The 15,357-nt window shown below is 41.2% G+C and overlaps 1 protein-coding gene across 1 annotated transcript in view; it reads right to left on the reverse strand.

Annotated features, from left to right (window-relative positions):
* LOC128643345 (cytochrome P450 2C5-like) overlaps positions 1-15,357 on the reverse strand; it is a gene marked incomplete at its 3' end in the record, with an annotated part of 85,481 nt that overhangs the window by 9,467 nt on the left and 60,657 nt on the right. Inside the window, exons 5-7 of the mRNA XM_053696275.1 lie at positions 7,000-7,160; positions 5,818-5,994; positions 1,731-1,872 (exon numbers count right to left, since the gene is read on the reverse strand). Coding sequence (XP_053552250.1) covers positions 1,731-1,872; positions 5,818-5,994; positions 7,000-7,160 — 480 coding nt within the window. The remainder of the gene's footprint in view (positions 1-1,730; positions 1,873-5,817; positions 5,995-6,999; positions 7,161-15,357) is intronic.

Raw genomic sequence — 15,357 nt, forward strand, 5'->3', positions numbered from 1 at the left:
TAGTGGGGGCAAGCACTGTGATTGGTTGAAAAGTTAATGTTATTTATATTTATTTGTTATGTTAATAAAGGAGCTGTAGCCTTTCAATCCCATACAGAAAGTGTGATGTGTGTTTTGTGGGTTGGGTGGAATGACAACTTGACGATGTGGGGTCAAGCACAGACACGAACAGTGACAGGAATAATTTACAGCCAAAAGGAAACCAAGAAGGTAAGAGCTGTTTTTCTATTAAGCTGATATAAGTAAGGGACAGGGGACCTGTTTATAGTAGTAACATTTAAGCAGATTCTGTAATGTAGTTTTGAAGTTATATATGCAATACCACTGCATACATATATATTTCACCTCACTGGTATACTTTTTATGTGATTATAAATAAGGGGTTAAATAACATAAATATATTGGCACTGCATTGCTGCTCTTTTAGCCTGGTTGTAAATCAAGTCCTTGCAGCACCCATCCACATATTAAAGGGACATTAAATCCCAAAATGTTCTTTTGTTTTTCAGATAGAGAATACAATTTTAAACAACATTCCAATTTTCTTCTAATATTTAATTTGCTTCATTTTTCAGGTATTCTTTGTTTAAGAATCAGCAATGCACATGCATGAGCCAATCACACATGGCATCTATGTGCAGCCACTAATCAGCAGCTACTGAGCCTATCTAGATATGTTTTTCAACAAATGATAGCAAGAGAATGAAGCACATTAGATAATTAGATAATAGAAGTAAATTGGAAAGTTGTTTAAAATTGCATGCTCTTTCTAAAACATGAAAGAAAAAAATTGGGTTTCATGTCCCTTTAAAGGGTCAGTAAACATAGAAAATAATGTTATATAATTCTGCACATAGTGCAGAATTATATAACATTATACCAGTGCTAGAGTTATATAACCTAAAATTGCCTGCAAAGTTTTATTAAAAAATAGTGTTTTCCAGACCCGCTCTCTGTGCTCTTCTGAGGGTTTTGTTTTTATCACAGAGCGTATCTGGCCAGCTGTCTAGTCACAGCCCGGCCCGACCACGCCATTACACTCAGTGCAGCTCGCTCCCGCTGTCAGACAGAGCAAGAGCGAGCTGCACTGTGTATAATGGCGCGGTCGGGCCGGGCTGTGAATAGACAGCTGGCCAGATGCGCTCTGTGTAGAAAACAGACCCGCTCAGAAGAGCACAGAGAGCGGGTCTGGAAAACACTATTTTTTAATAAAACTTTGCAGGCAATATTAGGTTATATAACTCTAGCACTGGTATAATGTTATATAATTCTGCACTATGTGCAGAATTATATAACATTATTTTCTTTGTTTACTGGCCCTTGAAGCTCAATTTGGCAGAGATAACCTTTGTAAAACTCTATAATGTCCACTTCACACTTCAAGTACTAACTCATTTGAACAAATGTGTGCAAAATAAAATATAACAGATTTTAAGGAAATTATGCTAACCATTATTAACAGCAGTTTTGGTATCAAATCAGGTCTGAGGAAGGGGAGTCTTGCTCCCCAAAACATCACCTAATACATTTTATTTAAACCTAGAGAGTGTGAATCTGTTGATATACATCCTTCCGGGCTTTAATAAATGGGGCCCAATGAATATTTAAAATTTGTTTTACATTCCTCCAAATTCAAATTGGCAAGTCTTGTTTCAAATCATCACCTCTCTCCATTCTATTCTATATATATATATATATATATATATGTAAAATAAAAATAATTTTCTTACTTTGAATTTCTGGGTATTTCATCATAATCAATAAACCCCATCGGAGAGTTGTGGATGTTGTTTCCATTCCAGCAGCAAATAAATCAGATACAAGATGCATTAGATTTTCATTGTGGAAATATTGTCCAGAAATTGGCTTTTCCTGAAATTATATTTAACATAGTGAAATAAATGAGAGACAAATAACTACATATTAAAAATCGATTTCCCTTAGCCAGCCATGTACAAAACTATAAATGTGTGACCCAGATATTATGCTTCTACTATACCCCACTAGGGGCCCGATTATCTAAAGCTCTCTGGGTTTGTGAGATATTCTAAGAAATCTCGCCAGCACTATCAAGCCCCTGTCCGAATTCTATAAAGGCAGTTTTTACCTTGAGAACAGTGTGTCTCCTTGCTTTTAAAGGGACAGTCTAGTCAAAATTAAACTTGCATGATTCAGATAGGGCATGCAATTTTAAACCACTTTCTAATTTATCTTTGTTCTATTGGTATTCTTTGTTGAAAGCTAAACCTAGGAAGGTCTATATGCTAATTTCTAAGCCCTTGAAGGCCCCATCTTATCAGTACATTTTTACAGTTTTTCACAGCTAGATAGTACTTGTTCATGTGGGCCATATAGATAAAAACTGTGCTAACTCCGTGGAGTTATTTATGAGTCAGCACTAATTGGCTAAAATGCAAATCTTTCAAAAGAACTAAATAAAAGGGACAGTCAACACCAGAAATTTAGTTGTTTTAAAAAGATAGATAATCCCTTTATTACCCATTCCACAGTTTTGCATAACCAACACAATTATAATAATACACGTTTTACCTTTGTAATTACCTTGGGGTCAATTTATGATGCAGCGGATGCTGCTTCCGACCCACTCCACTTCAGGTCCGCCTGAAATGGAATTTTAGAAGCAGCGGTGGTCCGAGACCTCTGAGGCGGCGGACAGCAATCAGCCCGATCGGATATGATCGGGTTCATTGACACCCCTTGGCCGCAAATGTGCAGGGGGTGGCATTGCTCAAGCATTTCACAAGAAATGCTTGTGCAATGTTGAATGCTGACAGCATATGCTGTCTGCATTTATCGATGTGCGGCAGACATGATCTGCTACAGCAGATCATGTCCGCTCGCACTATAATAAATTGTCCCCCTTGTCTCTAAGCCTCTGCAAACTGCCCCCTTATTTCAGTTCTTTTGACAGACTTGCATTTTAGCCAATCAGTGCTCACTCCTAGGTAACTTCACGTGCGTGAGCTCATGTTATCTATATGAAACACATGAACTAATGCCCTCTAGTGGTGAAAAACTGTCAAAATGCATTTGTATTAGAGGTGGCCCTCAAGGTCTAAGAAATTAGCATATGAACCTCCTAGGTTTAGCTTTCAAGTCAACAAAGAATACCAAGAGAACAAAGCAAAATTGGTGATAAAAGTAAATTGTAAAGTTGTTTAAAATTGCATGGCCTTTTTGAATTATGAAAGGTTTTTTTGGACTTGACTGTCCCTTTAAAAAGGCAGTCTGCAGAGGCTTAGATACAAGGTAATCACCGAGGTAAAAAGTATATTAATATTATTGTGTTGGTTATGCAAATCTGAGAAATGGGTAATAAAGAATTATCTATTTTTTTTAAACAATAAAAATTCAGGGGTAGCCTGTCCCTTTAAGTATGTGAAGGTGATATATACATTGCACTAGGGCTAACACAAATCCTTTTTTAAAAAAGGTATAAAACAAATAAATGAAATATTGCAATTAAAATACATAGTAAAAAAAAGTCTATTGTTTAATCACAATAAAAATTGTAACAACTTTGTTCTGCAAAAATTGTGTTTTATGGAAAAATGTAAATTTGCATTTAAATTATGCAGAAAAAAAACTGCTTAAAGGACCACTAATACATATTAGTAAATGCATAATAAGAATATAATGCGAAATATCTTCATTTGAACTTCAAATGAGTAGTTGAGTAGTAGATTTCTTTCTAGCAAATTTTAAGATTAGTTTCCTTCCGACCATATCAAGTGACAGCCATCTGCCAATCACAAAATGCATATACGTATATTCTGTGAATCTTGCAAATGCCCAGTAGGGCTTGGTGCCTCAGAAAGTGTGCATACAAAAAGATTGTGCACATTTAAAAAAACAGAAGTGAATTGGAAAGTTGTTTACAATTGAGTGTTCAATCTGAATAAGAAAAGTTTAATTTTTACTTGACTTCTCCCTTTAAGGGACATAGTAGAAATTGTAATAAAACGATGCTATACATGCAAACAATGCTGTCAAATTCATATTAATATACAAAATTCAATGCATTTTATTTTCCATATTGTAAAGTGCGTTCCCCAAACCTCTGTTAGTCGGCTTAACATGAGGTGTTCCATGGGAGTAGCTGAAATACAGACAAATTAATCAGTATTCATTTGTTTCATTTAAATTAGCTTAGGGGTTAGAAAAAACGTACTTCTAGCATGCGGATCACAGGGCCTGCACTAAAGGCGAAGGTCCATAAACACATGGGATCTGCCACGCTAAGCTACATATAAGCCCACCCCATGGCTCTGTGAAGAAGGTTCTGGATTAGCACGGCTCTCCAGTGCGCTAGAGGTAAGTATAAGGCTACAGGTGAACTTTTTCACCTGTAGAAAAAGAACATTCACTTTGATTTCAGTAGTGGACCTACTCAACAGAGGATGTTAGTGCTATAGGCCACCCAGCACCTGGGCCCTGGTGCCACTAAACCTGCTGCACCAATGATAGTTCTGCACCTGATTCACTTAACAAAAACTAATGTAATTGTTCCATGAACATTCAATATTCGTATCATTTAAATCTAAACAAATACTGAATAGTACGGCAGCCACATATCTGAGAAACTACATTTCTGAATATTTGGTGCAAAAGATTTGTACATACCAAATTTTTTGCCTGTGCACAACAGGTTTAGGATACATATGGCAACTTGCAAGGACAGACCCTTGTGCCATTGTGGTTTTCACATCTGGTCAAAACATCAAAGTTTTGAGTTAGGATCTAGAGTGACTTACCAGGTCATCCAGAGAAATCACAAGATTAGGCACTTAAGGATATACAACTCATATACATTTATTAATTTAAAGACATCCTTAAAGTCATTCCTAGCAGTAGTTTTTTGTGAGACACATGCACACACATGCATATATATGCGTGTTATATGCTTTTTATTAAGCATTTATGTACTGAACAAACTGTACCCCAGTGCATTCTATAGTTTAGTGCATGGTCAATGGAAGATTTCAATATCAAAGAACAGATTATGCTACGAGATAGGACCTGCCATCTTTCTTGGAAAAAAATCAGCTATGCTGATTTGCATAGGTAATCGTACATAATAACTCAAAAAATAAAAATAATTTAAAAAAATAATTTGTTTACATAGACATTTAACCATGATAGGGGGCTTATTTCTATATTTATTGTTTGTTTGTTTTTTAGACTGACCTAAATCTTAAAAATACAGGACACATCACAACATACAGGCTGGGTGGAAACCCTACATACAGTATGTGAGCTATTTTCTACAACTTTTTCTAAAATTCCTACATTTTCTCTTTATTACAATAGCATTCATTACTTTAACAATTACATTTTTCCTGGAAAATTACTTCTTTTTTTTACTCATTATGGCCAAGTGTCACAAACAGATTTACCAGATATTTGTATATTTTCCTAAAAATAATATATTCTTCTAATTGAAGATCATCGGAACTTGGAGTGTTCCTAAAGCATCTTCGGGTTAGCGTACAAGTGATAAATAGAAAAGGCTTTCTTTAGCACACCCATAGAAGTCTATGAGGAGAGGGAGTTAGCAAGGTTGCCACTTTTAAAGTCCTGAAGTTAGTGCTCTTGAGTGTTTTGCTCACACGCTAACTTTTTACTTTTAACTTATAATACCAGCACTAATCTGGAATCGCTAATGTATTACCTTGAGCGTAGTTAGAGCTCAAGAGTGATAAAAATATATATCACTATAACTGATGATATAATATGTTGGCTATCTGCTACATGATGAAGACAGCTACATAAAAAGAAAAAATTAGATTATGTTACCTCTTGCTGCTTGACGAAAAATGCATCAATAAGGTTCCTTTGGTCATTGGCATCCACTTGATCCTTGCTGTTTACAAAGGTCTCTCTAATAAAACTATGAAACTCATCTATATTTGTCTTAAATTTTTTGTGAGTTCCTGGTATCCATCGAATCAGTGACGGGTATGCGTTGTACAACTTGTAATACGTAAATAAAAAACAATTAGAAATACATTTTAATAAATTTAAGTTGCTAAAGTCATGTAAATAACATATTATCTAGCTCTGTGATTGCAAACTTCCTAACACCTGGGGGGGGGGGGGGGGGGGGGGGGGGCACAGATCAGTATTTTAGAAGCTTTAAGGGCTTCAAATCAATATTTTAGAAATCCAAGGACTGCAAATAAATGTATGGCTACTCACAAATAATAATATATTTCCTAAAACTTTCAGGTGCCCAAGGCCAGATTTAGGTCAGGTTGCAGGGTACCCTCTATCTTCTGTTCTCTCCTGGAGTTTGAATTTTGGCCACTTTGCCCAGAGTTCCCTAAAGAACACATTTTTAGTTTTGCTTTTTCCTGGGGCGCTAAAAACTAAGCAACACATTCCCTTTTTTTTTTTCCTTCTGGGGCCACACAAACTAATGTAGAGAAATGCATGAGGCCCATGGGCCTCCAGTTGGCCATCCCTGGTCTAGGCCATTGTTTGTTACAGTGTTCCATATATATCCTATGCCCACCTCAATATGTTCTTATGGAAGGAGCTAGGTTCCAACTAATGATACCCAGTGAAAGTATAAATGGAATTATAAGTAAATTGGAAAGTTTTCTTTTTAAATTGGACACATTATCTAAATCATGAAATTATTATTTGACTTCAATGGCATAATAATAAATGAAAAAGGCACAACTAAAAAGTAAAGGAAACTCAGGCAGCAGATGGGGTAAGATGAACAAAATCAATATTAACCCAATGTTTAACAATAAGGATAGGTGAAGTGTATCACTAGAACAGGTGACCAATCCATTAATCTCAATGATACATATATTTTGATTAGAATAAAGGATTTTTGTGTTTGACAATAAAAATACTTCAGACTAATATAGGGTAAAACAGCTGATATTTGGAAATCTAGTGAAATAATATTTTAATGTTTGCTAAGTGCAGAATTATCTTCTAATCACATTCAAAGCAAGAACTTACCATGACCATTGGACTTGCCAAAAGCTTTACATTTTCATTTACTACTTTCATAAGCTTGTGCAGCACGGGATCCTCATAATCGTATCGATGATCAAGTAATATGGAAACAATGATGTTGGCAACAGCAGCATTCATAATCATGGTGTTTTCAAAAGGCTGTCCTGCAATTAATTAAATTAAATAATATTTAAGTGTAACTTAGTCACACTGCTTTAGGATATGTTGTCATAAAATATCTAAACTTATGAAAGTGTTAAAGGGACATTCCAGCCAAAATTGCAATTCACTTGGATACATTTAAGTTTTGAATAGAAGCATTTTTGTAATATACACGTATTAGAAAAAATGCTTCTAATAAAAGTTATAGCTGTTTCAAAAGTGTATTTAAGTATGCACTGTGCACCAGCATTTTAAACACAGCACTTGAAGAGAAAGCCTAAGGTGCTTGTACCATCTGGTAATGACTCCATTTGTTAATTGCAGACTTGATACAAGCCCCACTGACACTCTGCACAGCTGCAGAATTTAAAATGCTGATGCACTGAGAATATCAAGCTATGCTTCACATGCACGTGCAAAGAATGATAAATAAAATGATAACTTTTACTAGTAGCATGTTTGCCAATTCATGTATATTGCAAATATGTTTCTATCCAAAGATGCAGATGATCTATGTGCATTTAAATTTTGACCGGATTGTCCCGTTAAGGCTTCAAACAGTAAAATAACAAATGTATGTACCAGACTAGTACTCAGTTCTGTCACTGAAGCCACACTTTTAATTATTTAATGAATTATTCATGAATAATATTTTTGAAGACATAGATCTCTATGCCTTTTTCCTTTGGTTAAGATGAATAGTGCTAGCCTTAATCAACTTTAAAAAAGACCCTCATGACTATACCATGAGTGTCCAGGAAGGTATAATAGGAATATATTAAGTTAGAGGTTTTCATGAAGCCTCTTGAGATTGCTAAAGTACAAAAGAGTCCAACAGCTCAAAAGGGTGGAGAATAATTGTCTCTGGGGTTTTTAGTGGTGGGGTATTCAGGTAATTTGAATATGACAAAAAAGGGATAATTTTTGAAGAGTTGTTGGCTGTTGCCTTAGGATGAATGGGGCTGAGGAAATTTTTAAGATTTGAAGGGGGTTGTTTCAACTGTGAAAAATGCCAATGATACATCACAATGTATTGTACATCTGCAATACCAGCCTTAATTATTAACAGGAAAAATCAAGTAACATGAACAAAATGTATTATTATTATTATTATTATTCTTTGTTTATAGTGTCAACAAATTCTGCAGCGCTGTCCATGGTTACAAATGGTAAAAGCACAATAATTCAATATTTGTAAGAGAAGACACAATTTATCAAACAAATACAGGAGGAATTAAGGGCCCTATTCCCGTGGGAACGTACAATCTAGGATAGGAGGGTGAGAAACAGGAGGTGAGTATTGCAAGGGTGAGAATGATGTTAGTACAGAGTTGGATGAGGGCAAATATTATGTGGAATTCATTTGTTACTGAGTTGGGTGATAGGCTTCCTTGAACAAAAATATATTTATGAAGTATTTAAAGGAGGACAGATAAGGGGAAAGTCTGACAGCATGTAGAATTGCATTTCAGTGGGTTGGTGCCACACAAGAGAAGTCCTGAAACCTAGTGTGGGAAGAGGTGACAATAGAAGATGCAAGGAGCAGGTCACTGTTTGACCTTAGGGGATGGGCTGGAGTATATTTGTTGATTAGTGAGGACAGGTGGTGGGGAGCGCTGTTGGTAAGGACTTTGTAGGTCAGGGTGAGAATTTTGAATTTAAATCTGCTGTGAATAACTTGCCAGTGAAGGGACTCACAGAGAGGGGCAGCAGATACAGGAAAGGTGGATTAGCCTGGAAGAGGCATTTAGGTTGGATTGAATGGGGAGAGAGGAAGGTAAGTTAGTAAGTTATTGCTGTAGTCAGGGGCGTAACTATAGAGGGGGCAAGGGTCGCCATTGGGACCGGTTCTATCATCTTGGAGGGCACGCAGTCACTGCTGCCTACTAGGAATTACTCTGTCAGCTTTGTTTTGCCAAGCTCAGCAAATGCACCACGCACTAAACATGGATAGTCACCTTGGCAAATAAATCTGAGCAGCCAGTTTTATCAAAGTGTTCAAAGACATTGATCAGTGCAGCTGCTGCAGCACCTCTCTAAAAGAACTGTTAGCCTCCCAGTGCGTGGTGAATTTGTTGAGCTCGGCAAAACAAAGCTGACATAGTAATTCCTGTACTGTATAAGGCGCAGTCAAGGACTTCCAAGAATAGCTGTGTGTATGTACAGGTCAAGGGACTGCATGGTGGTTATTCTGATGGGAGCCGTAAGGGATTAAATGCCTACCGGTCGCTAGCCGTAGAATAGAATATAAAACACTTATACTATAATAAATAAAAACACTTATACTATAATAAATAAAAACACAACAACTTTTTGTGGGTAAAATTTTAACCGTCACAGGTTAAACATTTATTAACTAAACTAAGTAACTGTGGTAACCAACAAGGTCAGATGGCGGCTGAACGAATTACTATAATGACAACCCGGCACAGCAGAAGGTAAACGGCCCAAACGGAAACTGCAGCAGAGCGGAACCTCTGCTCATAGAAAAAATTGCTACTAAGGGGTTAATGAGATCACGTGACCCACCCGCAAGGGGAAGGAGGGGCACCTCACGTGCACATGAGGCTATCCACCCCTCACACTTTTAGATTGGTCATCACTCCCCCTGTTCACCCCCTTTCCAAGGCAACAGGGCCGTTACCTCCCGCCGCACGGGCATGGAAATAAGGACTACCCCCTACAAAGGGATCCGCTACTCAGCCGCCAGAAGCCAGGTATGCCAGATATGGTAGACCAATAACTAAATAGGTTGACAAAGTTAGCCTGAATAGGCATACCCGTCGCCCAACTAGGGGACAAAATTTAAAATTTGAAAATGCTCAATCAATAATGTGGCTACTAAATTAGCCTGAGAAGGCAGACTTAGCGCCTAGAACATAAATTTGGAAGCCATCTCATAACAGGGAAGGGAGGGAGGGGAAAGAACTCGTCTGCACCGGATTCCAGGAAGAAGAGGGCCAGGAAGCTGATGATCCCCACTTTTAAGGTGAGTAGTGGGCCCCTCCCTTGCATGCAACATTGTTGCAACTAACTTCCCTAGCCAGCCCTCTTCTCCTATCTCTCCCTACGGCTTTAACCCTTAGCTTTGCTCCAGGCCCAATTGTGCCCTACACTGCCTTAAGGGATTAAATGCCTACCGGTCGCTAGCCGTAGAATAGAATATAAAACACTTATACTATAATAAATAAAAACACTTATACTATAATAAATAAAAACACAACAACTTTTTGTGGGTAAAATTTTAACCGTCACAGGTTAAACATTTATTAACTAAACTAAGTAACTGTGGTAACCAACAAGGTCAGATGGCGGCTGAACGAATTACTATAATGACAACCCGGCACAGCAGAAGGTAAACGGCCCAAACGGAAACTGCAGCAGAGCGGAACCTCTGCTCATAGAAAAAATTGCTACTAAGGGGTTAATGAGATCACGTGACCCACCCGCAAGGGGAAGGAGGGGCACCTCACGTGCACATGAGGCTATCCACCCCTCACACTTTTAGATTGGTCATCACTCCCCCTGTTCACCCCCTTTCCAAGGCAACAGGGCCGTTACCTCCCGCCACCAGATAGCATTAAGATGATAACTGTGCCGCCACCGATAAAGGACAAACACAACCCAACCAGACTTAAAGGAGGGTTACTATGGCCTTACGGATATCTTTTATAAAAATATCTAGGGCAACTGTCTCCAAATGTACCCTATCCTTCCTATAATAATGGACCTTGTCGGCTGTTAGAGATTCGTGTTTAACCACAAATCCCCCAGTACCTGTGACGGTTCTACCAACTGAAGAGTTTATCTTCTTCCTAACCTTGTAAGCGGCGCTGTGGGAAGACATGTGACGCCATTCCAACCTGGGAACTATATTGGACCAACCGACCAACACGTTCGGGATGCGAGCTCTGATCCATGCAATATCCGCTTGCATGATTTTAATAAGCTCCAAGACAGGAATGGCGCCCATATCATTGCCACCCAAATGAAGGATTATGACATGAGGTTTACCCCAGCGTACTAGGGCCTCTGAGATGCGCGATGGAAGCGCTGGCCAACACATCCCTCTCTCACCTACCCATCTAATTGACACTTGGGATAGAGGGAAACCTAAATTCTGCCCCCCCGGAAGGGCCGAACTACGAATGGAGGCCCAATGAACGTAGGAGTGCCCCACGATCCATATCCTTTTAGCGCCGCTGACGGGTCCTGTAAAGACACACGAGATTAGTACTGAAAACAAAACACACTAACCAACATATTATTCAACAACCGGTCGAATGTAACCTTTAAACTTATTAGAGCGCCATCTACCCAAACGGCAAATGGCTTCAGCGGAGGAACCCTGCAGCGCGGCATTAGTAGCTGCCCCTATGCGGAAAGAATGGGGGGCTATTTTTGACACATCCAAACCAGCGTGCGCAGCAGTCCTCGCTAGCACCCTACGGAACTGGAACAAAGATAGAGAAGTCCGGTTCGCATGTATTAACAAAGGACCCTGTTCCTCTGGTCTGTGTACTAAAAACTGGTTAACCGCCATCACCGGGCAGCAGAGACCGTTAGACTGAGGAATAGGGATCCATGCCCCTTTGCCCTCTTGATCCGTCTTAGATCTGGGCAAATAAATTAACAGTGAATCTTCTCCCGCTCTGACGTGGCCGAACTGAAGGCCTTTGTCAGTGCATGATTTGGACGGTGCCACGAGCTCGCTTATACGAAGCGCAGCCGAATAGGCTAATAAAAACGCAGCTCTAAATAACAAAAACTCATAATGCGTTGCGCAGATGTCCGGCAAAGCGACCACCAGCCGCTCAAGCCGGTCATGCGTGATGGGCTCCCTAGAGTCCTTTTGTTGAGGTTGGAGCTTGCCCCAACCTTTGACAACTTGCCGCACAAATTTAGAACTGCCCGGATCCGGCAAAGCAAGCGTACGATAAAAGAATGACAAGGCGGCCAACCGAGAATGAACCGCCCCCTGCCGCGAACCCTTTCGCCAAAGACTCACCAGCCAATCACATACTGTGTCCTGAGACGCTTCAATCGCCTCCACATTCTGACACCGGCAAAAGTCTTCCCATTCCCGCCATAGCCTGACATAGGAGCACCATGTCCTAGGTGCAAGGGACGCCCGCACTAGAGGGAGCAAGGATATCCAGGACGGAGAAGCTGCCAAAGGAAACCAGGACAAGGTAAGCCTTCTAATGCAGCATGAGGGGCCAAACGTCTGAACGTCACCCAATCAAACCTGGATAGTGCATCTGCCAATACATTATTAACCCCCGGGACGTGACGCGCTTGAAACTGGATATTAAGTTCAAGACAGCGTAAGACCAGATGCCTCAGTAAACAAACTACAACCGCGGAAGTGGCCGAAAGACTGTTCACCGCGTGGACGACACTGAGATTATCTGTCCAGAAATTAATCGTCCTGTTTGCAAATTGATTGCCCCAAAGTTCAACCGCCAAAACGATAGGGAAAAACTCCAAAAGGGTAAGGTTACGTGTTAAGCCCCTGGCCGACCATTCTGGCGGCCAAGGGCCTGCACTCCATTCCCCCCGGAAATACGCCCCATAACCCTTCGACCCCGCGGCGTCAGTAAATAAATGCAACAACTGACTGGAAATGGGCTCAGATCGCCATAATCGGATCCCATTGAAGTCCTGAAGAAAAGTCTTCCAGACTCTCAGGTCAGCTCTCATGCCTTCTGAAACCCAAATTTTTTCAGAAGGCCTGAGTTTGCCCTTCAGCTTAGCTTCCAATCTCCGATTGAAAACTCTCCCCATGGGGATAACTCTGCCTGCAAAATTCAAAAGGCCAAGTAATGACTGTAGCTGCCTAAGCGTGATGGTCGCCATGGAAACAGCCGCTTCAACCGCCTCAAGCATATCCCGTACTTTGCCATCAGGCAGCCTACAAATTCTGTCGACAGTATCAATTTCGATACCCAGGAATGTAATACAAGTGCCCGGGCCCTCAGTCTTGTCTTCAGCCAGTGGGACACCGAATTGCAGCATAAGGATTCTCATGGAGTCCATCAGCTGCTGACATTCAGTAGTTCCCGGACTCCCCACCAAGAGGAAGTCGTCCAGATAATGAGCAATGCGGTTATTAACTGCCTGTTGCTCCAAAACCCAGTGCAAAAATGTACTAAAGGTTTCAAACAAGGCGCAAGAGATGGCGCAGCCCATAGGCAAGCACCTATCTACGTAAAATTCTTTTTGGAATTTGCAACCCATCAAATAAAAGGAAGAAGGGTGCAAGGGCAGCAGGCGAAAGGCTGATTCAATGTCCAGCTTTGCCAACAAGGCTCCTGCGCCCACCCCCCGCACCAAATCCAGGGCGCTATCAAAGGATTGATAACGCACTGAGCTGAGTTCCGGATCAATAGCATCATTGACGGAATAGCCCCTAGGGTGAGATAGGTGGTGTATTAGACGGAATTTTCCCAATTCCTTCTTGGGTACTACACCAAGTGGTGAAATGACCAGATTCGGCAAAGGTGGCGAGGAAAAAGGACCCACTACCCAGCCCATAGATATCTCCTTGTCCAGCTTGACCCTAACAACCGAAGGGTGCTGGTAAGCTGATTTGAGGTTACGATAGCCTCTGGAACCCTTAATGGCTTTCGTCACAGGTATACGAAAACCGTCCTTAAACCCTTGAAATAACAAAGACGCTGCGCGCGAATCTGGGTACACCCTAAGCCATGGCTCAAGGGCGTGCACCTTCACCGGTGTTGGGGCCTTTAGGAACAAGAGAGAGCTTGTTCTGAGCTCTACCGGGTGCTGAATCCTTTTTTCTGGCACACTCGCTCCCGGGGTGTGATCCAGCACAGTATCGGCATACGTGCCTGAACGCACATGAATTACCTCTGTCGCATTTATTATCTTGAAATGCCCAGCAGGTACCACCTCTGCGCTTCGTTTTGGAAGCACGAAAGGACTGATTGCTAGAGGAAATGGAGGAGGAGGGTGACCCCTGCGGGCCTAGGCGTTGCCAAAGATGTGAGTCAGTTGTATCGAAGGTGAGCACAGGATTACCCGCCATCTTTTGCCTAAACTCAGCATCATAATCTCTCCAGGCCCCCTCAGCAAACTTCCTCTGAATCCAATGGATATTATCAGTATATTTAAGGATAGCGTGGCATTGGCTCGGGTATTTCTCCAAGTAGCAAGAGGAGAAAACTCTAAAGCAGATTAGCCACTCCTCAAAAGTTTCAGGACGCTTAAACCGTTTAGGTCCAGTACCGTCCGCGCTCTTCTCTCGCTGCCTACAAGCCTCAGCAGATAATTCAAATATATTCACATATTTGCCCTGCTGTATTTTTTTAATTGTCCTTGGTTTCAAATGACCGTGCAATGATGGAGTATAAGATGGGAAAGAATCGCCGTGTAAGGCCACTTTCCTTTCTGGGATTAAGTTAATAGGTGGACGCTTGTCCCCCACTATAGTGGTGCTCTGCACAGCTTCTGGGGAACCTACCGCAAGCTGCGCCTGCGCCATGCTGCCGACTGCGCCTGACTGCATTACCTGCCACATTTTCTTTACCATGGCAAACATGCGCTTCTGACCCTTACCCCTTAGCCCAAGTGAAGTGTCACTGTCACATTCAGATTCAGACAGGGATGAGTCAACCTGGTCATGTCGGTCATGTGTAAATGTAAAGGGCTTACCAGGAATGGCCATTGCGCCGTCCTGATGCTCCATACCGGAGGTGGAAGGACCAGGAACCGCCCCGCTGTCCTGCTGCAAGGAATCAGCCGTGCTCTCACGCTGCTGTGCATCCGCCTGCTCCTGTGGAATAACCGCCGAAGCCGAAGGCCTATCAACCTGGTTTGCTTCCATGCTCAGATCCCCTTGAGATGCGTTCTGTAAAAAAGAAAACAGGTCGCGAGCACTACGGACACCGGCAAAGGGGGGGTTAATAGGACCCAAGCCTGACCTATTATTTGCATGTAAGCCTGCCTGTCCTATTTCATTTGCCCTTTCATGCCCCACATTCACATTCCTACCCTGTAACTGAACTAATGAAGCAGGATTGTCCCTTAACTCATGTGACCGTGATGTTGGTAACACATTCAAAGCATCATTTGCAATTCTACTTACCCTCACATTCGAAACACTCATAGGTTCAGCTTGTGCATTCACACTAGAATTCCCCAACTGCGCCACAGCGCGTGCATTCATATTGAGAC

Source organism: Bombina bombina, unplaced genomic scaffold, assembly GCF_027579735.1.
Source record: "Bombina bombina isolate aBomBom1 unplaced genomic scaffold, aBomBom1.pri scaffold_1026, whole genome shotgun sequence".
NCBI lineage: Eukaryota > Metazoa > Chordata > Amphibia > Anura > Bombinatoridae > Bombina > Bombina bombina.